General features: G+C 39.0%; 1 protein-coding gene across 14 annotated transcripts in view; it reads left to right on the top strand.

The window, feature by feature from the left end:
• The window catches only part of PRRC2C (proline rich coiled-coil 2C), a 90471-nt gene that overhangs the window by 44470 nt on the left and 24472 nt on the right, over positions 1-21529 (top strand). For 13 of the 14 annotated variants that reach the window (XM_054508061.2, XM_054508058.2, XM_054508060.2 and 10 more), the window contains 10 exons: positions 578-747; positions 1183-1432; positions 3633-3843; positions 5057-7306; positions 9286-9494; positions 13191-13345; positions 14408-15170; positions 15563-15648; positions 20903-21088; positions 21237-21488. In XM_054508061.2, coding sequence (XP_054364036.1) covers positions 578-747; positions 1183-1432; positions 3633-3843; positions 5057-7306; positions 9286-9494; positions 13191-13345; positions 14408-15170; positions 15563-15648; positions 20903-21088; positions 21237-21488 — 4532 coding nt within the window. The remainder of the gene's footprint in view (positions 1-577; positions 748-1182; positions 1433-3632; positions 3844-5056; positions 7307-9285; positions 9495-13190; positions 13346-14407; positions 15171-15562; positions 15649-20902; positions 21089-21236; positions 21489-21529) is intronic. The other variant, XM_064594328.1, reaches the window with a different exon arrangement.

The following is a 21529-nucleotide window of genomic DNA, read 5'->3' as shown; positions in this document are numbered from 1 at the left end:
ATTGTTAGTAAATAAGTATATAGTTCTTTTTGGTATCATTCTTGATACTCTTTATATAGAATAATTTATATGTTTGATGATAGCTGATGATCACTGTTGTCAGACTTTGATTCATTAGTTTTCTTTATAGATAGTAATCTGTTGATCAAAAAGCAAACTATTAATGTTATATTTTACGTTTAGGCCATTTGTGTTTTCACATAAATCCTAGTGAACCACAGGTAAATACTGACAGGATTAATAGTTATTGAAACAATGGGAAATAGGGTAGTATTTGAAGTGTTTTATTATCATAAGGTATCAAATACAAATTTTTGCTTGGTAAAGTATTTGGACCTGTGATCTCTAGCTTAAGAACCTGGCTTTGAGGAAATCTAAGGTTTTGTTACTTTAATATTAACCTCATTGATGGCTACCAGTATTAGAGTACAGAACAGTTTTTTGGAGTGTTATGGATACTTTCTTCCTCATTAACCTTATTTATATATCAATCTAATAATTTCCTGCCAGTGCACACATCATGTATTTGGTAAGTGTCATCAATGAATATCACTATTTTTCACCCTTTCTTTGACAGAGGATGATGCAGTTTTCACCAGACAAGACAGCAGTCGCAGTGAAAAAGAGACCACTCAAGTGGCACATGAAACAGAGCCAGAATCGGGGGCTCAGCCTCGGCCTGCTGTATTATCTGGTTATTTTAAACAGTTTCAGAAGTCTTTACCACCTCGATTTCAGCGACAGCAGGTAACAGTAAAACATTTTATCATGTATGTGTGATCGACAAGGTTTCTTGTTCAGTCTTCTGAGAGGTAGTTTGACATGAAACCTAAAATACACAAAGCACAAAAATTTTCCCTGAAATTCTTTTCCTTTTTAATTAAAGGGTGTTGATAATGGGTTTTACCATAAACTTCTCTGTCATTTTTTCCCCTCTGCCTCGTTTGTAGACACCGTCTTCCTTTCTAGGGTATTATTTCTGCAGTATAATTAATGAGTGAGTAATTTCTTAAGGCGAAATGTCATGACTTATTTTTTGTTCTTTTCACTTACCATCTCTCACTGTTCAATATCTTTGGAATTCTTTTCCCTGAAGGATTCAAAAAAGCCTGTTCTTATATGAGTGATACTAATTTATCACGTGGAACAAAAAGCTCAGGGTGTGGGGTCCTGCTTTTCCAGGAGCAGATGAAGCAGCAGCAGTGGCAGCAGCAGCAGCAGCAAGGCGTGCTTCCACAGACGGTGCCGTCGCAGCCGTCCGGCAGTGCCGTCCCTCCTCCACCGCACAGACCTCTCTACCAGCCCATGCAGCCTCACCCTCAGCACTTGGCTTCTATGGGTTTTGATCCAAGGTGGCTCATGATGCAGTCGTACATGGATCCCCGAATGATGTCCGGTAGACCTGCTATGGATATTCCACCCATTCATCCTGGTGAGTTGGAACTGATGTTGTGTCATGGCTCACTGCCGTTGTACAACCACCTGCCTCCCATTTTCACTCTGAATTCCTTTAAGATGTATCATCTAGTAAGAACTTACGTAGGGTGCCTAGATAATTTTTTTTAAGATTTTATTTATTTATTTGAGAGAGAGAGAGAGTGTGTGTGCACAAGTGGGGAGCAGGGTTAGAGGGAGAGGGAGAAAGACAAGCAGACTCCCCACTCAGTGGGCAGCCCAACGCAGGGCTCCATCCTAGGACCCTGAGATCATGACCTGAGCTGAAGTTGGATGCTTAACTGACTGAGCCACCCAGGTGCCCCTGGATTTTTTATTTTTAAAGATTTTATTTATTTTAGACAGCGAGTGAGCACACATGAATGGGAGGGGCAGAGGGAGAGGTAGAGAGCATCTCAAGCAGGTTTCTCAGCACAGAGTCTGACATGGGGCTCAGTCTCACGACCCTGAGATCAAGACCAAGAGTCAGACGCTTAACCGACTGTGCCACCCAGGTACCCCAGGGTGCCTAGATGATTTTTATTTAAAAGATTTATCTATTCGAGAGAGAGAGTGCACACGCAGGCTTGTGGAGGGACAGAGGGTGAGGGAGAGAGAATCTCAAGCAGACGCCCCACTGAGCAGGGGGCCCAATTCGGGGCTCAGTCTCACAATCCTGAAATCATGACCTGAGCCGAAATTAAGGGTCAGACGCTTAACTGACTGAGCCACCTAGGTGCCCCCAGAGTGCGTAGATTTTTAATCCAAAAAATTCTGTAACTTTCAACACAGAGTAGTTAAATGCCAAACACTGTATCATACATGTAACAATACCAAAACTAGTTTTTTTCTGTTTTGTAAATATTTAAAATTTTTAGTCTGAAAATATTTTCTGTTATCTGCTAAATAGTTTTCATTTTTTTAAGTGTTTAAGCATTTAAATTTTGTCCATGTATTCTATATTCCAGCTTTTCAATTTTCTCTGCCAATACTTGGCGTTTTCACATAGGTTAGCTGAAAACAATTGAATTAGCAGTGTTGTATGGAATCACAATAAATCCAGATAATTCATTAACAAAGTGGTATAGAGGAAAATTTAGGGGTGTTAAAAATACCAAGAATCATGTCTTAATTTTAAAATTTATACTGCAGTTTTAAAATTTAAGAGGCATGGGGCGCCTGGGTGGCTCAGTTGGTTAAGCGACTGCCTTCGGCTCAGGTCATGATCCTGGAGTCCCGGGATCAAGTCCCGCATCAGGCTCCCTGCTCGGCGGGGAGTCTGCTTCTCCCTCTGACCCTCCCCCCTCTCATGCTCTCTCTCTCTCTATCTCATTCTCTCTCTCAAATAAATAAATAAAATCTTTTAAAAAAAAAATTTAAGAGGCATAATTAATAGCATGGATCAACTAAACTACATTAATGGAATTATCTGTAGGAAATATTTTCTCTGGAAATCTATCACTATTGGTGTAATCCTCATTATGTTCTTAACATGCATAGAGGCATCATACATGTTACTGATTTTTATAGGCATTGTATTTTTTTTCCTTTAAAAATAGGCTGCTGGGGTGCCTGGGTGGCTCAGTCGTTAAGCATCTGCCTTCGGCTCAGGTCATGATCCCAGGGTCCTTTGATCGAGCCCCGCATCGGGCTCCCTGTGGAGCAGGGAGCTTGCTTTTCCCTCTCCCACTCCCCCTGCTTGTGTTCCCTCTCTCGCTGTGTCTCTCAAATAAATGAATAAAATCTTAAAAAAATAAAAATTAAAAAAACAAAAATAGGCTGCTGTTGTGGTGTGCTTTGTTTGCTTCCTTAATTCTTAAATCTATTTTTTTTTTTTAAGATTTTATTTATTTGAGAGAGAGAGCACAAGCAGGGAGAGGGGAAGAGGGAGAAGCAGGCTCCCTGCTGAGCATGGAGCTTGGTGTGGGGCTTGATCTGGGATCATGACTAGAGCCAAAGGCAGACGCTTAACTGACTGAGCCACCCAGGCGCCCCCTCTTAAATCTATTTAATAGCAACAGTAAAAATTGTATTCACAGAAAAACTTGTATAAATTTCATTAATCATTTCTTGAGTTCCTCACTTGGCAAAAAGTATTTCTTTAGCTCAAGTGTAGAATTCCAAATACTAATTAATAACCCAGATTCTTTATGTGTATCGTGATTGTTTTTCCCATCTTTTTTTGACCTTTTGTATAGGAATGATTCCTCCTAAGCCATTAATGAGAAGAGAACAGATGGAAGGATCACCAAACAGTTCTGAGTCATTTGAGCATATAGCACGATCTACAAGAGATCATGCAATTTCCCTCTCTGAACCTCGTGTAATGTGGGGGTCAGATCCCTATCCCCATACAGAGCCTCAGCAGGCCACTACTCCCAAGGCAACAGAAGAACCTGAGGATGCAAGGTAATTATAAAAATTATGAATACAAATTGAATATTGTGGTAAAATGAAAACTATAGTGTCCCTGAAGATCATTCTGATTTAGGACTGAGTGACAAATCTGATTTCCTTCCATTTAGTTTATGTCATTTCATTTTTGGACATGCTTTCTTTTTATCTCATTCCTGTATTGATAGAGCATTTTGTCACCTAGTTCTGTACACTGAATTAAATACTGAAATTCAGTGTTATATGTAAAATTAGCAGGCTTCTACTATTTGACATGTAGTCTAGCTTAAAGCATTGATATAATTTTTCCACTAATGAAAAATGGTAGACATTTGATTATCAGTACCTCGTGGAAGTCTTCTAATGCCAAGATAAAGGCAAATACTAATTTACAGAGATAATTCGAAGTCGTAGAAAATTGGTGATCTGTAGTAATTTATAACCATAAACTTAGAACTTCTGCCCTTTTTAAGGAGTGTATTTTGTAATCCTGATTCATCGGGGAAGATAGATCTACTCTAGTGTACTCTTTGATTATGGGTGGGAATTATTAGTCTTGATGGATTAAAAATTCACATCAGCATGGCCTAAACTTCCTTTTATCTTAAGGAATGAATTTCATTTGTTTGTAATTGTAGGGAAAAAAACATAACGTGGCATCTACTGTCAACGAAATTTTGAGTGTTCGGTACAGTATTGTTAACTACAAGCATGGTGTTTTACAATACATTTCTAGAAATTTTTCATCTTGTATAACTGAAAGTTTATACCCACTGAGTAGCAAATAATTTCCCCATTCCTGCTAGTCTCTGGCAATTACCATTCTACTTTATGCTTGGATGAGTTCGATTACATTATACATATAAGTGGATTCCTACAGTATTTGTCCTGTGATTATTCATTTCACGTAGTATAATGTTCTCATCCATCTGGTAGCATATAACAGTATTTTCTTCTTTTTAATGTCTAAAAGGACATTCTATTTATGTATATACCACATTTTCTTCATCCATCTGTCAGTGGACACTGAGGGTTGTTTCCACCTCTCAGCTATTATGAATATTGCTGCACTAAACTTTTTAAGGAGACATAAAGATTAGGATCCTTTTTAAATGGTTTTTATGATTAGGATCCATTTGTGGTTTATAATTAAAGGGATTATTTTGCTGTACACTTGTGAGAAAGAGTTTGTCTTGGTAGTTATGCTTCTGAATTCTCATTTTTTTAGGCCTGAAGCCCCAGTGGATCAGGAACAGATTACTGCTGCTTATCCTGTAGAACACAGTCAATTAGAGGTTCATCCAAAAGCAGACTTTGTCAGAGAATCAAGTGAGACAGAAGTACAGAAGTTTTTAAGCAGATCTGTGGAAGACATTAGACCTCACCATACTGACACAAACAATCAGTCTGCTTGTTTTGATGTACCTGATCAAAAAACTGTATCCACTCCTCAAGAAGAGCGGATGTCAGCTGGAGAAAGTCAGCCTGCTCGGAAAAGAAGTGTTTCCCATGGATCTAACCATACTCAAAAATCAGAGGAGCAAAGAAATGACCCATCTGCAGGCATTCCTAAAGTAACCAGCAGATGCATTGATTCAAAGGAACCAGTAGAAAGGACAGAGGAAAAACCAAAGAAGGATGGCTTTATACGATCTTCTGAGGGACCAAAACCTGAAAAACTGTATAAATCTAAATCGGAAACTCGTTGGGGCCCAAGGCCAAGCTCCAACAGAAGAGAAGAAGGTAATGATAGGCCTGTGAGAAGATCAGGTCCCATTAAAAAACCTATACTTAGGGATATGAAAGAGGAGCGAGAGCAGCGGAAGGAGAAGGAAGGGGAAAAGGGAGAAAAGGTCACTGAAAAAGTTGTAAAACCTGAAAAGACAGAAAAGAAAGATCCTCTTGCTCCAGTCCCACCACCTGCAGCACCAGTTCAGCCACAGTCAGTCCCACCACCACCTCAACCAGAACTGGAGAAATTACCTTCAATGGAAACTTCAGCTGTGGTTCAAAAGCCACCTCAAGATGCTGAGAAGCCCTTGGAACCTGTAAGTAGTGTTGAGGTAGAGCCTATGGCTAAAACTGTAAACCAGCAAACTGTCACAGTACCAGCAGTGAAAGAAGAAAAACAACCTGAGAAACTCAGTAGCAAAGATCTTGTTTTAGAGAGGCCTCGACCAGATTCAAGACCAGCAGTTAAAAAAGAGTCCACTTTACCCCCTCGGACCTATTGGAAAGAAGCTAGAGATAGAGATTGGTTTCCAGATCAAGGATACAGAGGTCGAGGCCGGGGTGAATACTATTCCAGAGGCCGAAGCTATAGAGGTTCTTATGGAGGGCGTGGCCGGGGTGGGAGAGGGCATACTCGAGACTATCCTCAATATAGAGACAATAAGCCACGGACAGAGCATGTGTCCTCAGGACCTCTTCGACAGCGAGAAGAAAGTGAAACACGAAGTGAGAGCTCTGATTTTGAAGTTGTTCCCAAAAGAAGACGACAGCGAGGTTCAGAGACTGACACAGACAGTGAAATTCATGAAAGTGCAAGTGATAAGGATAGTTTAAGCAAAGGTAAACTTCCCAAAAGAGAGGAACGGTCTGAAAACAAAAAACCTATAAAGCCTCAGTCTTCTTTCAAGCCTGAAAATCACATCCGAATAGATAATAGACCTCTAGAAAAACCTTATGTGAGGGATGATGATAAATCTAAACCAGGCTTCCTTCCTAAAGGAGAGCCTACACGGCGAGGCAGAGGGGGAACATTCAGACGTGGTGGAAGGGATCCTGGAGGCCGACCGTCGCGCCCTTCCACCTTACGAAGACCTGCCTATAGGGACAATCAGTGGAACCCAAGGCAAGCAGAAGCTCCTAAGCCAGACGATGGAGAGCCACCAAGAAGACATGAGCAGTTTATTCCTATACCAGCAGATAAACGACCTCCAAAATTTGAGCGAAAATTTGACCCAGCTAGAGAGAGGCCCCGACGACAACGTCCTACCCGACCACCGAGGCAAGATAAGCCTCCTCGATTTAGACGTCTCAGAGAGAGGGAGGCTGCTTCCAAAACCAACGAGGTGGCAGTGCCCACAAATGGCACCGTTAATAATGTGGTTCAAGAACCAGTTAACCCTTCTGGGGATATTTCTGGGAATAAGACGCCAGACTTATCTAATCAGAACTCTTCAGATCAGGCAAATGAAGAATGGGAAACAGCTTCTGAAAGCAGTGATTTCAACGAGAGACGTGAGAGAGATGAAAAGAAAAATGCTGATTTGAATGCACAAGCGGTTACAAAGGCCGGAGAGAATGTTTTACCTCCAAAAAGGGAAATAGCAAAGAGAAGTTTTTCTAGCCAGAGGCCTGGCGTAGATCGCCAGAATCGGCGTGGCAACAGTGGTCCACCCAAATCCGGAAGGAATTTCTCAGGTCCTAGAAATGAAAGGAGAAGTGGTCCACCATCAAAAAGTGGGAAACGAGGGTGAGTACTTTATTTTCAATATAATTGCATTCGTACCTGGAAGTTGAACTGAGCAAAGGAGCCAGTCTAGATAGGGGACCCAGACATTGTTTTCCCCTAAATTTTTTTGTCCTTAAAGTTAAGGGTGCTTGAACAAGAGAGGTTAATGGGTCTCAGGAGTCTTTGCCTCCTAAATTACATTTTTCTAGAAATGTGTATCTGTACATCTAGGGAGGGACCTGTACAGTGTCACAGTGTCTTCCTTTTGGTAAGTCTTTTTTTTTTTTTTTTTTTGAAAGTCATCTTATTAATGATGAGCAGCCCTCCTTTCTTTTTTGGTTTCTCTTTGCAAAACTCTGGTGCTCATAGGTGTCCTCTGGGACTTAAATGAATACTTTTTAACCATATGCTTTATCACTCTGTACTGGTTGCTAGGAAGTGAATGTTGAACCTTAAGAATAAATTATATCTTCCTCGTGAGTTGCAAACTACAGGAAATGATCCAGCTGGGTAGAGGCCCAGAACTGCCACCAAGGCCACCAGTAACATAAATACCGTTGGATTTATTTTAAAACAATTTTTCGAAACTGTACTAAGTTTGGTCTGTTCTTTTAAATATTAAAATGTTGTTTATGGTAAATTATTAATTCCTTTATATTAGGAAAAATTACAGTAGCAGTATGCCTAGTTTTGTTCATTCATTCTTTCATTCATTTATTTGCCTAGTTTTTAATAGGTTCTGGTACTTACTGCCGCTTCCTCACCAGTAAAATGGGGAGAAAATAATCGTACTTCTAAAAACTGGTGAAGATTATGGATATATCTGTGAACTACATAACATATCTGGTATATAGTAAACAGCTATTATTATGATGTGCCCCGGTTTTTTATCAAATTCCCGGGTTTGCAGCCTGAGCTGATAATTTATTCGGATAATATATTAATCTGCATTGGTTAGTTACAGTGTACTTAGCATTTCAGGTTACCACACCCATCAACAAAAATATTTTTGCTTTCTGATAACTTAGAAAAAAATTTAGGGAAATAATGTGACCAGTTGTGTTTCCTTAGTACCTTGTTAACACAGAATTTGAACCTCTCTTCCAAAGGCCAAAAGAATTAGGATAGCATGTGTAGTTACAATGTAGTTATTGACTGTAACTGAACTATTAGAGTTTTGAGTAGTAACACTCAAGGGAAATCTTGATCTGGTTTTTATGTAATGTAGATCTCAACAACTTAGCAAGACTTGTGCCATGTAGATGACAACTTTGAACCTGCAGAAATAGCAATTATTGGTTGTAATTAAAATGAGTCTTTTGAAAGAGTCCCATTTAGAAGAAATGATTTTATTCTTTAAATGTTTGAGCTCATGCTTTGTGTCAAGCACTTGGTAAGCCTTTATCTCAAGTGATACTATTGGCTAAGATGAACATGAATTTGTAAACGCATTTTCCATGGTATATTTTCATAAATTAAAAAAATCCAAGAATAAAATTTGATAGGAAACAAAAACTCTGGAAATACATTGGTTTGTGAAGTGAATTATTTCCATATTAAAAGTGGTTTTTTGTATGTTTACATTTATGTATCTGATTGATACACATAGTGTAAACAGAATGCTTTTTAAATTTTACATATGCTGCTCTGTTATGGAAAAGATCCAGTAACAAATACTTTGGACTAGCTTGGATCACAGGAATTTTCTGCCCTAAACCATGTTGATTAGCTTATTTATACCATGATAGACAGACACAGTAAGAACCTCCAGGGCACAATTGGAATTTTGGAATTTAATTCCTGGAAAGAGAGTCCACCTCCTTTATTGGGAAACTCAGTTTTAGTGAAGTTATACTCAACAGAAGTCCCTAAAGCTTATTGGTTTTAGAGTCTTCTATCCCACTGCTATTTCTTCTTAGATTAAACTTCAGAAATTGCCAGTAATTTTTCTTTGGTTCCGTTATGTGGAGGTAGTAGTAACTTGAATTACTGTTTTGTAGGCCATTTGATGACCAGTCTGCAGGCACAGCTGTTGTTGATCCTGTCAATGGCGGCTCTGCACACCACCAGGAAGGAACACCTAATGGTACGGGACAAAAGAACACCAAAGATTCCACAGGGAAAAAAAGAGAAGACCCCAAATCAGGCCCTAAAAAACCCAAAGAAAAAGTAGATGCACTATCACAGTTCGATCTCAACAATTATGCAAGTATGTCTTATATTCCTTTTATGTATATATTATGTTACATTTGAGTCGATATTTTAATAAGTCATTAAAGAGGGAAGGAATTGGACCTGCAAGGTCTAGATAGAGGCTGATTATGAATCACTAACTGATACAGTGAACTAAAATAACACCAACTTTTAGCCCAGCCCTGAATGCTTGATAAAGTTCTTGTTAAAGATAATCTACAGGGTTTCACTATTCTTCATAAAATGGGAGAAAATTAACTACTCCACCTTGCCAAACAGGTGTAGGAAAGCATAGAAGACTAAATGAGGATGCTTAGGTATATCTGTATGTATGCGTTATCTTCTATGAAAGAAATGTTAACCTTAGACTTACACCTTTGATAAAATTGGTATCTAAGATATGGTAAGTAGAGCATAATAGAGTGGGAGACAGTGTTGCTCTGGATAAATACTTTCAGAAAGCCATGAAGTAATAGGATATGAAATGTTAAGGATAACACATGCGATAAGAAAATATTTGTTGAAGAAGTTAATAAGGAATATCTATGAGAAGGCACTTAAACATGTAAAAATGCACTGTTTGCCATTCATTCAGATAGACTTAAGCTGGAAATACTGTATAAAATTGAGATTTACTAAGGCCAGATCATATTAATGGGAAAGTTAGGTTAGGTACTACTATTCCAGTATTAAAAAATAAAGATGAGAATTCTCATCTTGTTAAGGGTTATTTAAATATACAAAACTTGATTTGGGCCCAGGACCTTGCCATTATTATTTCTAGACCAGTCATTCTCAGCATGTTGTCCCCAGACCATCAGTATCACCTAGAAATTTGTAAGAAATTCAGAATCTTGGCCCCTACCTCAGACCTACTGAATCAGAAACCCTTGGAGCAGTCTGTGTTTTAACAAAATTGTCCAGGTGATTCTGATGCACACAAATAGTTGAGAACTATTGTTCTGGAATACCATTTTAGGATTCACATGGGAAAGAAATAATCTTAGCTTAATTGCATGTTTAAGAATTTTTAATTAGATTATGTAGAGCAGTGGTTCTCAACAAGAGTGATTTTGTACCCCAGGGAACATTGGGCAATCTCTGGAGACAGTTTTGATTGTCACAACGTGGGGCTGGGTGCTACTGACGTATGTAGGTATAGGCCAGGGATGCTGCTGAACATCCTAGAGTGCACAGGATGGGCACCTCAAAATGCTGATAGTGCTGAAATTGGAAAGCCCTGATTTAGAGAACAGAGTAGACCCATAGGAAGCTTGGATGCCAGCCTTAATGGTGGTCCATAAAGAAAGGAGAGTCTAAACCCCGCATTCCTAAAATAGCAAATGAAGATTACAAAAAGTCCACAAAACATGGCAGATTTGTCTTTCCAAATAACAGTTTACCAGTTTTCTTTCTTCAAAAGAACTTTTGGGATAGAAAATTCCCAAAGTACTACATTATTGGATTAAGACATAAAAAGGTAAGAACTCCATTACAATTCTGAGTTGACAATGGAAACCGAGCTATACATTTTAAAAACTCATTAAGAGTTACTCATCTTTAAGTTGTTTTCCTAATACTCGTTAAGTAATTTCTCTTTAGCCCAAAATGTTACAAAGCACCAGGTTAAGAACAGGGTATTGAAAACGAACAGAAAGTATCATTCAAATTTCTATAAATGTTGCATGTAGTTGGGTAAACTAACTTCAAAACATTCTAAAGAAGCTCTTTGGCAAACAGATTGGAATAATGGGTGATGGCATGGCTATGAAGAAAAGCTTTATACACACACACTTTTTAGTCAAAGTGGAAGACTGAGATGAACTTAGAAATATGAAGAGGTTTCTTTACCACTGTGAAGTAATGGAGTACATGGCATCCATTGAAATGTTTGACCTTTCACTGAAATGAGCATTGCTCCTTAAGACATATGCAGAACTATCATAGATAAATCAGAACCGATCAGGCTTTTGTTAGAAAAACAATAACACGGAGCACCTGGCTAGCTCAGTTGGTGGAGCGTGCAACTCTTGGAGTTCTTAGTTTGAGCTTCACATTGGGTGTAGAGGTCAATTAAATAAGTATTTTTTAAAAAGAAAAAAAACAGAATAACAGTAATAGGTTTTTAAAGAGTGGAAGCCGGGAGTGCCTGGGTGGCTCAGTCAGTTAAGCATCTGACTCTTGATTTTGGCTCAGATCATGATCTCAGGGTCCTGAGATTAAACCTCTCATGGGGCTCCGTACAGCACAATGTCTCTCTCCCTCTCCCTCCCCCTGCTCGCACACACACGTGCTCTCTCTCTCTCTCATAAATAAATAAAATCTTTTTTAAAAAGGAGTGGAAACCAGTTGTAGTATTTATGATTTGTTTTCCTGTCATTGTTTACATAAATGCACATTTTTAGCTATTCAAAGAGAATTGTTTTCGGGTGGATTCCCTATGAACCACTCCCTAATAATACTCTCTTGCCATCCCTCGCAAGTTATCACCATCCTGAGTTATATGTATATGTATCATTCCCAAGCAAATAACTATTTTTATTGTGTGTCCCCCCATTAAAACATACATTATTTGCAAAATTAAAATAATTTATCTGAATTGCCTCACCCTTTTCTTATATTTATTTTGGAAACATTATACCTGCAACCACAAGTTGCATTGCCTGAACTATTTTAGTTCTGCTTTTAAATATTAAATTTAAGGGATCTAGATTTCTTACACTCACATTGGGATGTATGATTTTAAGAAGATAGCCTGAGTAATTGTTAGTTGGACAGTGAGTTGAAGATACATCTTGAGTTATTCATCAGCTAGGTTATTATGACGTATGTACATCTATGCCACTTTATGTTCACATAGAACTTTCACATATATTTCATTTTTTTTTTTTTAACAACTACATATTATAGACAAATGATCTACATAGAATAGTCATTTAGAGTCAGAAGACCAGCTTGGCCATTCACCAGCTCACCTTTAGCATATCGGCTTCTCAGAGTTTATTTCATCCTTAAAAAGGGAAAACAATAGTAATATCCACCTCTTAGAATGGTTAGATGCAAATGAAGTAAAGTGCTGTGTAGATCTTTATAGCACAATACAGATCTGAGGCTGGGAAAGTAGAGGTTAAGGAATTTGACTAAGATAGTAGGGTGATACTGAGTGGTGTTTTGTTTTGTTTTTTGATACTGTTTTACAAGACATCACTGCTATATTAATGAAGAAAAAAAAGATGTATATCATTCAGAGCACTTCAAAAAGTCAAAAGACGGGCGCCTGGGTGGCTCAGTTGGTTAAGCGACTGCCTTCAGCTCAAGTCATGATCCCAGGGTCCTGGGATCGAGTCCCGCATCGGGCTCCCCACTCTGTGGGGAGCCTGCTTCTCCCTCTCCCACTCCCCCTGCTTGTGTTCCCTCTCTCGCTGTCTCTCTCTCTGTCAAATAAATAAATAAAATCTTTAAAAAAAAAAAAAGTCAAAAGACTTTAAGCTTGTTTATGAAATCTTTTTATATGTCTGTGCGTTCTTTTCAAATCTTACTAATAAATGGCCATTGTGTGGTATGGGAATTGGGTTATACTGCGAGTTAGAAGAACTAGATTTTTGTCTTGTCTTTTTTTTCCTTTTTTTAATCATTACTGGACTAAACATTTCTATTTACCTTTTCAATTGAAAAAATATATATCGTTTTAAATCTTTTCCCATACCCATAGGTGTTGTTATAATTGACGACCATCCTGAAGTAACAGTAGTTGAAGACCCCCAGTCAAATTTGAATGATGACGGTTTTACTGAGGTGGTTTCCAAAAAACAACAAAAACGTTTACAGGATGAAGAACGTCGAAAGAAGGAAGAACAAATCATACAGGTTTTAGTTTGTTGCTAGTTATTTGTTGCCCAAATGTATTAACAAGTGGTTAAGATTTCTATCTATCTATAATGTCAAGGCTGCATTCAAGTGTTCAGAATGACTTGATTTTCACAATTTTAAACTTTTTACCCAGAATTGAGGTAAATTTTAAATAGAACATAGTCACTGTAGTAGCTCACTGTGTGCCTGAGAGTAGACCATCTTTACTTTAAATCAAGAAGATTTCATGTTTCAGTACTGGTCATCTTATTTATCCCATCTTACTTCATGGCAGAGGTAGAGTTAATTTTAAGTTATCTTGGAAATCTAATGAATACAACCTCCATGATCTAATAAATTGCAGATTCTTCACCTATAAAGGTTTTGATTATAATCTAAATTAGTTCATTTAAACACACAAAATGAATCAAGATTAGTTATTCCATTTAAATCAACCCAAACACCCATTTTGCTAAATGCGGACACAGGATAAAAATAAGTAAGACACATTGATCATAGTGATAACAAGCTTGAATGGAGAAGCCTCAAAACAAAGAAACACTGTAAAAATCTTACGTGAGGGGTAATATTAAGTTCAATCGAATATAGACCTTGGGACTAGATATTTTTAGAAGTCATTCATTGATTCATTTGTCTATTCATTTATTTTGGAAGGTAAAAATAGTGCTTAAATCCTGTATAGCATAACACCCCAGCAACACCCACAGATTAATGTTTCTGTGGTAAACATGAGTGAAGTTGGTAAATAGCTTTTTGGGTCAGATTTTGCTGCCAAATGAATTCATTGAAAAATTCCTTAATTTTTTGAATTTTAGAATTATGGAAGAGTGACTGTGGAACCATTTATCAAGAACGTATAATACATATAGTCTTTTTCCCCCTTAGCATCTTTGCTTTTCATAATTTAAAATCTCCTTAGCAGCCTTGATGTTTTTGCTCTATTGAGTGCCTATTTTGAAAAGTAAAGGAGCTAAATTAGTAGATCTTGTCAGAGACTGTGTTCATGAACTGTACTTTCAGTTACATTATTGACAAAAATGGTTCCTACCAATTTTTTAGGTCTGGAACAAAAAGAATGCAAATGAGAAAGGAAGAAGTCAGACTTCTAAGCTTCCTCCACGGTTTGCCAAAAAACAGGCTACAGGGACCCAGCAAGCACAGGCTCCAGCTCCAGCTCCAGCCTCGGTTCCAGGTCCAGCCTCAACCCCAGCCCCAGTTCCAGCCTCAGCCCCAGCTCCAGTCCTAACCTCAGCCTCAGCTCCACTCCCAGCCTCAGCCTCAGCTCCAGTTCTACCCTCCACCTCAGCTGCAGCCTCAGTCTCTTCGTCTTCAGCTCCAGCTCCAACCCCCATCCTTGCCTCAGCTTCATCCCCAGGCTCTGTCCCCATCCTTGCCTCAGCCTCAATTCCCATCCTTGCTTCAGCCCTAGCCCCAGCTTCAGCTTCAACTCCAGCCCCAGCCACCTCAGCCCCAGTAGCCCCCGCCTCAGCCCCAGCTGCCCCAGCCCCAGCCACTACCCTAGTCCCTGCTCCGGCTTCAGCCCCAGCACTAGTCCCAGTCCCCGCTCCAGCCCCCAGTGCACCATCCCAGACTCAGGGACAGGCTCATAAACCAGTCCAGAGTCCGCTACAAACTACAACACAGTCTTCAAAGCAGCCACCACCTTCAATTAGACTACCTTCAGCTCAGACACCTAATGGCACAGATTATGTAGCCACAGGAAAGTCCATCCAGACCTCACAGTCACATGGCACACTTACAGCTGAATTATGGGATAACAAGGTGGCCCCACCGCCTGTGCTGAATGACATTTCAAAGAAATGTAAGTTCAACAGAGATGTGAAGGATGGGGTCTGGCATGAGAATGTTGGGGTTTGTTTTGAATTTTATTTGTATACTCTGTATGTTTTTTCCTAACCACTTCCTTTTTCTTAGTAAGAAGCAGTAATAGTAATTTTTTTCTTAGCTTCCTTAAAACCTCTGTTTCTTGTGTTATGATTTTAATGGCATATTTTACGGGCACGATTTTGTGTTGATTAAAAAAATACACAATGTTTGGGGGGGAGCTTATATTTATTTTGGTATGCTGAAATCTCTCCCTGTATTGTGAAAATCTTTGTTTTATTGTCTAGCTGCCATTAAAAGAAAAGATAATTAGGGATCATTATCCTCTGAATTTTAATGGTTGCATTTCCCATGACTTCTTCTTTTCAGTAGGTCCCATTAGTCCACCACAGCCACCTTCAGTCAGTGCGTGGAATAAGCCCCTAACATCGTTTGGATCAGCTACTTCATCAGAGGTAGGAATAGACTTAATAATGGCCTTAGCAGGGTTAGTGTAGCAGTTTCCTTAACATAGTTTCCCAAACTTGAGTGTGCATCACAATCACTTTGGGCGGCTTATTAAAATAGATTGCTGAGACTCGTGCCCAGAGTTTCTGTCTCATTAGGTCTGATTGAGGGCAGAGTACATTTTTAACAAGTTCCCAAGTGATACTGCTGTTGGATCTCTACATTTATAGGCTGCTTCTCACCTTTAGACATAATAAGGTTAACATTTTTTAAATCAAGTCTCAATAAAAGTGCTTATGATACAGAGAATATAAGTGCAGTTACTAGTTTTTCGACTTTATACCATGTTTTTAGCCTAAATAATTAGGCAATATAATTACTTAGAAGCAGAGTTTACAGGAAGTTCAACATAATTTCTCAATGTGCAGTATTGGTAAATGACAACTTAAGTCAGCAGTTTTTCACTTACTCATTGAACAAAAATTTCTTGAGTGTGATATACCAGGCAGTTTTCTAACCCATGGGCTTACAAAACAGGGAGAGAGTGTGATACAAATGGACAAAAAGCCCTGCAGTCAGGGGGCTTCCATTGTAAATGGTGGGGTGGGGGGGACCACTAATACATACCAGATAGTATGTGGTGGATAGATAGTGGACCAGTAATATATACCAGATGTATGTTAAATGGTGATCAGTGCTAAGGAGAAAAGCAAAGTAGGGAAGGTGCGTAAGAAATTTCTCAAGGGATCTGGAGACAATTTAAAAGAGGTTGGCCAAGATGTGCCCCTTAGGTGACGTTTGAGTTAAAGACTTAGAGGTGATAAGAGAGCATGCTATTGAAATTTCTGAGGAAAAGTGAATTCTTGGTTCAGAAAATAGCAAATACAAAAGCCCCAAGAGAGGAGCATGGCTGGTGTGTTTGAGGAAGATCAGGGAGGTCTGCATGGCTGTAGTGAAGTTAAGGGATGGAGAGAGAACAGATGAAGCTAGAAAGATAACAGAGGACAGACCCTACTGGGCCTTGGGGAGATGTAGGGAGACAATAGATAGTGTTGAGCAAAAGAATTAACAGGACCTGACTTTTTCTCAGAAGATTATTTTGAGTAGTTAAGACTAGTCTGTGGAGGGCAGAGAGTAGAAGTTAGGATGCTGTCATAATAATCAAATGATGGTAACTTAGACCAGAGAAATGGCATTAATGGGCGCCTGGGTGGCTCAGATGGTTAAGCGTCTGCCTTCGGCTCAGGTCATGATCTCAGGGTCCTGGGATCAAGTCCCACATCGGGTTCCCTGCTCGTGCAGAGCCTGCTTCTCCCTCTCCCTCTGCCACTCCCTCTGCTTGTGCTCTTCTGTCTATCTCTCTGTCAAATAAATAAATAAAATCTTTAAAAAAAAAAAAAGAAGAAATGGCATTAATGATGATAAAGAATGGTTGGTTTCTACTTGAAGATTTGAAGATATCGCTGACAAATACTGAAGGATTAAACATAGTATGTGAGAAAGAATGAGATTTACCTCCAAAGTTTTTGACTTGAGCAACAAGAGGAATAGAGTTGCCTCAATTGTGATTGGAAGCTATAACATGGGATCCGCATTGGGGGAAAATATAGAGTTTGGTTTGGGGCATGTTAGATTTAGGGTGTCCGTTACACATCTAAGTGGAGCTGTTGGGTAGGTTGTGAGATGGAAGAGTCTGTAGTTCACAGGAGATAATCTAGTTTGGAGACTTGAATTTCACAGCCATTAATTAGATGGTGCTTAAAATGAATGAGTTGAATGAGACCACCAAGGGAGAATGAGTTCTGAGAGTGGTTAGAAAAGAGAAGAGAATCAGAAGCTAAGTCCTAAGGCTTTCCCTCTCAGGGGATGTGGGGGATGGAAAAGTGTCCTCAAATCTCAGTGAAAGGTGAGTTGAAAGGAGGAGGGATAAATTAAGTGTGTCCGATGCTGCTGGGTGGTCAAATAAGTTAGGCCTGAGAATTGGAGCGAATGACATGGTGGTCACTGGTGATTTTGACAAGAACAGTGTCAGTGGGGCAGTAGGTACAAAAGCTTGGTTAGAGTGAATTTAAGAGAAGGTGGGAGGAAAGGTGCATTTAGAGAACTTAGAGTAAGTTTTGCTCTAAAGGGGGAGCAGAGACGTGACAATAGATAATAAAGGTACAATTTTTTAAAAATTTAAAGACTTCTTTATAGAAGTCTTTCTGCTGCCCCAACACGCACTGCAGCTTTTTGACTTAGGTCTGGAGAAGATTTCTCATCTGTTTTAAAAGTTCTACAGAGGGTGCCTGGGTGGCTCAGTCGTTAAGCGTCTGTCTTCGGCTCAGGTCATGATCCCAGGGTCCTGGAATCGAGCCCTGCATCGGGCTCCCTGCTTGGCAGGAAGCCTGCTTCTCCCTCTCCCACTCCCCCTGCTTGTGTTCCCTCTCTCGCTGTCTCACTCTGTCAAATAAATAAATAAAATCTTTAAAAAAATAAAAATAAAAGTTCTACAGAGATCTCAAGTGAAATATGGAATCACTGCATTCAGTAGTTAGGATCCTCGATTTAATCATTTTTCTTCTGTGTGTTGGTGTTGACATTAGGATTAATCATAGCATTTCTTACATAGGTATTTCATGCTAATATGAAGGACAAAGTGGAAAGTTTGTTTCTTTTGTTTTGGGTGGGTGCACTGGATTTAATGAGTTTATTAGAATGTCTGGTCCCAGTTTTTAAATTGACATTCAGTACAGGAATAATGATTTCTCAGCACTCTGAGCTGCAAGATTTCTCTTGCGCACGTTCTACTACAGGTTTGCAATACTGAAAGAATGCTTACATCTGCCTTCAGCCAGTTGGAAGAGGAAGATACTTTGGTAGTATCTCATTTTTTTCACACACATCTTTCTTCATCCTCTTTGTGTTCTTTATGTTTTCTGGATAAAACGTGATTTTTTTGGTGGATGTTCATTGCACATGATTTTGGAATACTGCCTCATAGTGAACTTTTGAGCTAGCAAAGTTACATTTCACTTTTAATTTATTTCAAAGGATGGAAAGTATTCCTTAATGGGACTTCCTGAATTACTCTAGTGAAGTACAGTTCTTAATGATTATTTTGTTCAATGCTATGAATGTTAGATACACTGAGTAGTCTCACAAAGATTGATAATATGATCTAAGCTTTATTATCCTTCCTTGTATTATATATATTTTGTACATATTTTTTGTTTCAAAGGATATGATATTCTTCCTAAAACTAACATTCTCTAATAGTTCTCTTAACTGTCCATTTATTTTTTAATTTCATTGAACTATTTATAACTTACTGTTTCTGTACATAGTCAATAGATTTCACTGATTAATTACTGTACTGTTTCACTTTTCTAATACTAACTACATTTATACTGAACTAACCATAGAATTTCAGCATTGACTAAAGCAAATAGAGATTTTTATTCTAAGTTACATCAATAATGTTTGCCTGTAGGGCGCCTGGGTGGCTCAGTTGGTTAAGCGACTGCCTTCAGCTCAGGTCATGATCCCAGGGTCCTGGGATCGAGGCCCACATCGGGCCCCCTGCTCTGCGGGAAGCCTGCTCTCCCTCTCCCACTCCCCCTGCTTGTGTTCCCTCTCTCGCTGTGTCTCTCTCTGTCAAATAAATAAATAAAATCTAAAAAAAAAAAAAAATTAAAAAAAAAATGTTTGCCTGTATTTGAAAGAGAATGTTCAGATATTAAAAATAAATCTGGGGGCGCCTGGGTGGCTCAGTCGTTAAGTGTCTGCCTTCGGCTCAGGTCATGATCCCAGGGTCCTAGGATCGAGCCCCGCATCAGGCTCCCTGCTCCACGGGAGGCCTGCATCTCCTCCCATTCCTCCTGCATGTGTTCCCTCTCTCACTGTGTCCCTCTCTGTCAAATGAATAAATAAAATCTTAAAAAAATAAAAATAAATAAATCTGAATGACATGCCCTGTTCATAATGTTGACATTGTTACACTGATAAATGTAACAGTAACCTTACACAGTAATTGATACAGAGTTCAGGGATGCTGAAACTGATATGAAGTAATGATTTAATTATAAGACCAAAGCCTGAAGTTGAACTTTGTCCCAAGTTTTGTCTATTTATTTCTGGAAATGTTAAGTAATTGTTATAAACATCTCTGGCTTATAAAACCTTGTGTTGTCTAGCTTTCTACTTGTTCGTCTTCTACTACTGCTCCTACTACTGCTCCTAATACCTGCCATGTTCCAGCCTCACTAGCCTTTTTTTTTTTTTTTTTTTTTTAATTCTTAACCTTTACACTAGGTGTTTGCTCTGCCAGAAACACTTCCCGGTGATTTTGTCTTTTACATTGAGTTTCAGTGTGACCTCCTCAGGACCTTTTTCTGTCTGCCAGTCTAAAGTGGCTTAACCATATTTTGATTTTTGCATGTCCCCCATCTGATTTTCTAGTTGTTCATTTTCTCCATTCACTCTAATGCAACTTCTGCAAGTTAGATTCTTAGAGTCTCTCTGGATCAGTGCCTAGCACAAAGAAGATTCCACATGAATTAACAGTTTAATTGGATTCTAAGGTGTGTGCACTTTATTACCAATCACAGAGTATTTTCATGGACATTGTTTCATTTTATTTTCAAGCATACTTTTTAAAAGTGGGTGACACTGGTGTTGCTATCTTTCTTTCCCTCATTCATTCATCTGTTTATTTGTTGCTGGTGCTATCTTTGTGTGTTTGTTGCTTTTACATTTGTTTTAAAGGAGCACATAACTTGAGGCTATGATTTGCTCACAGTAAAACTCGTGACACTTAAAGCCAGGACTTTAAAAACTTTTGTCTTGGGGGCCTTGGTGGCTCAGTCAGTTGAGCGTCTGATTATTGATTTCGGCTCAGGTCGTGATCTCAGGGTCCTGGGATCAAGCTCCTCTCTGGGCTCCATGCTCAGCTCAGTCAGTGTCTCTCCTTCTCCCTCTCCCTTGGCTGCTCCTCGCACTCTTATTTTCATGCACGCATGGTCTGTCTCTCTCAAATAAATAAATCTTTAAAAATAAACAAATAAAAACTTAAGTCTTAGTTTTCATTTTATTCCTTTTTAATACAGATCGGTAGTGGCTAAAGGAAAGTTTCTCAAAACATGATCAATGTCAGTTAATACATAGATCACTTCAGACTTCCTTCTGTTGTACTTTTGAAATATGCGCTACTACATACATCATTCAGTCATATTTGACCTCTGTTTGCTTGGATAAGCAAGTTTTAAAATATTCTCTTCCTAGGGAACAAAGAATGGTCAAGAAAGTGGAGTTGAAATTGGAATTGACACAATCCAGTTTGGTGCTCCAGCTTCAAATGGGAATGAAAATGAAATTGTGCCTGTACTTTCGGAAAAAACTGACAAGATACCTGAACCTAAAGAACAACGGCAGAAGCAGCCACGGGCAGGCCCTATCAAAGCCCAGAAGGTAAATTATAATTCATATTCCAGATAGACCTGTATGAAAGCCACTAACACTTTAATGGGAGAAACTAGTAATGGTTGTGAAATTGAATTAGTTTTCAGTGAATGTCTTTGATCATGATACCTTTTTGTCATAAACATTGAATTTTTAGCTTCCAGATTTGAGTCCAGTAGAAAATAAAGAACATAAACCAGGTCCTATTGGAAAAGAACGTTCATTAAAAAATAGAAAAGTAAAAGATGCCCAACAGGTGGAGCCAGAAGGACAAGAGAAACCAAGCCCCTCTACAGTCAGAAGTACAGATCCTGTAACAACAAAGGAAACCAAAGCAGTTGCGGAAATATCTACTGAAATAGGAGCGATGATTTCAGTGTCGTCCACAGAATACGGCGCTAACGTGAAGGTAGGCAACATGCGGTGGTGATGCAAACCATGTCGAAAATG

The sequence above is a fragment of the Mirounga angustirostris genome, unplaced genomic scaffold, assembly GCF_029215605.1.
Source record: "Mirounga angustirostris isolate CCGP_5_RB_7025 unplaced genomic scaffold, mMirAng1.0.hap1 SCAF_6, whole genome shotgun sequence".
Lineage (NCBI taxonomy): Eukaryota > Metazoa > Chordata > Mammalia > Carnivora > Phocidae > Mirounga > Mirounga angustirostris.
This window is presented reverse-complemented; position numbering and strand designations above follow the sequence as displayed.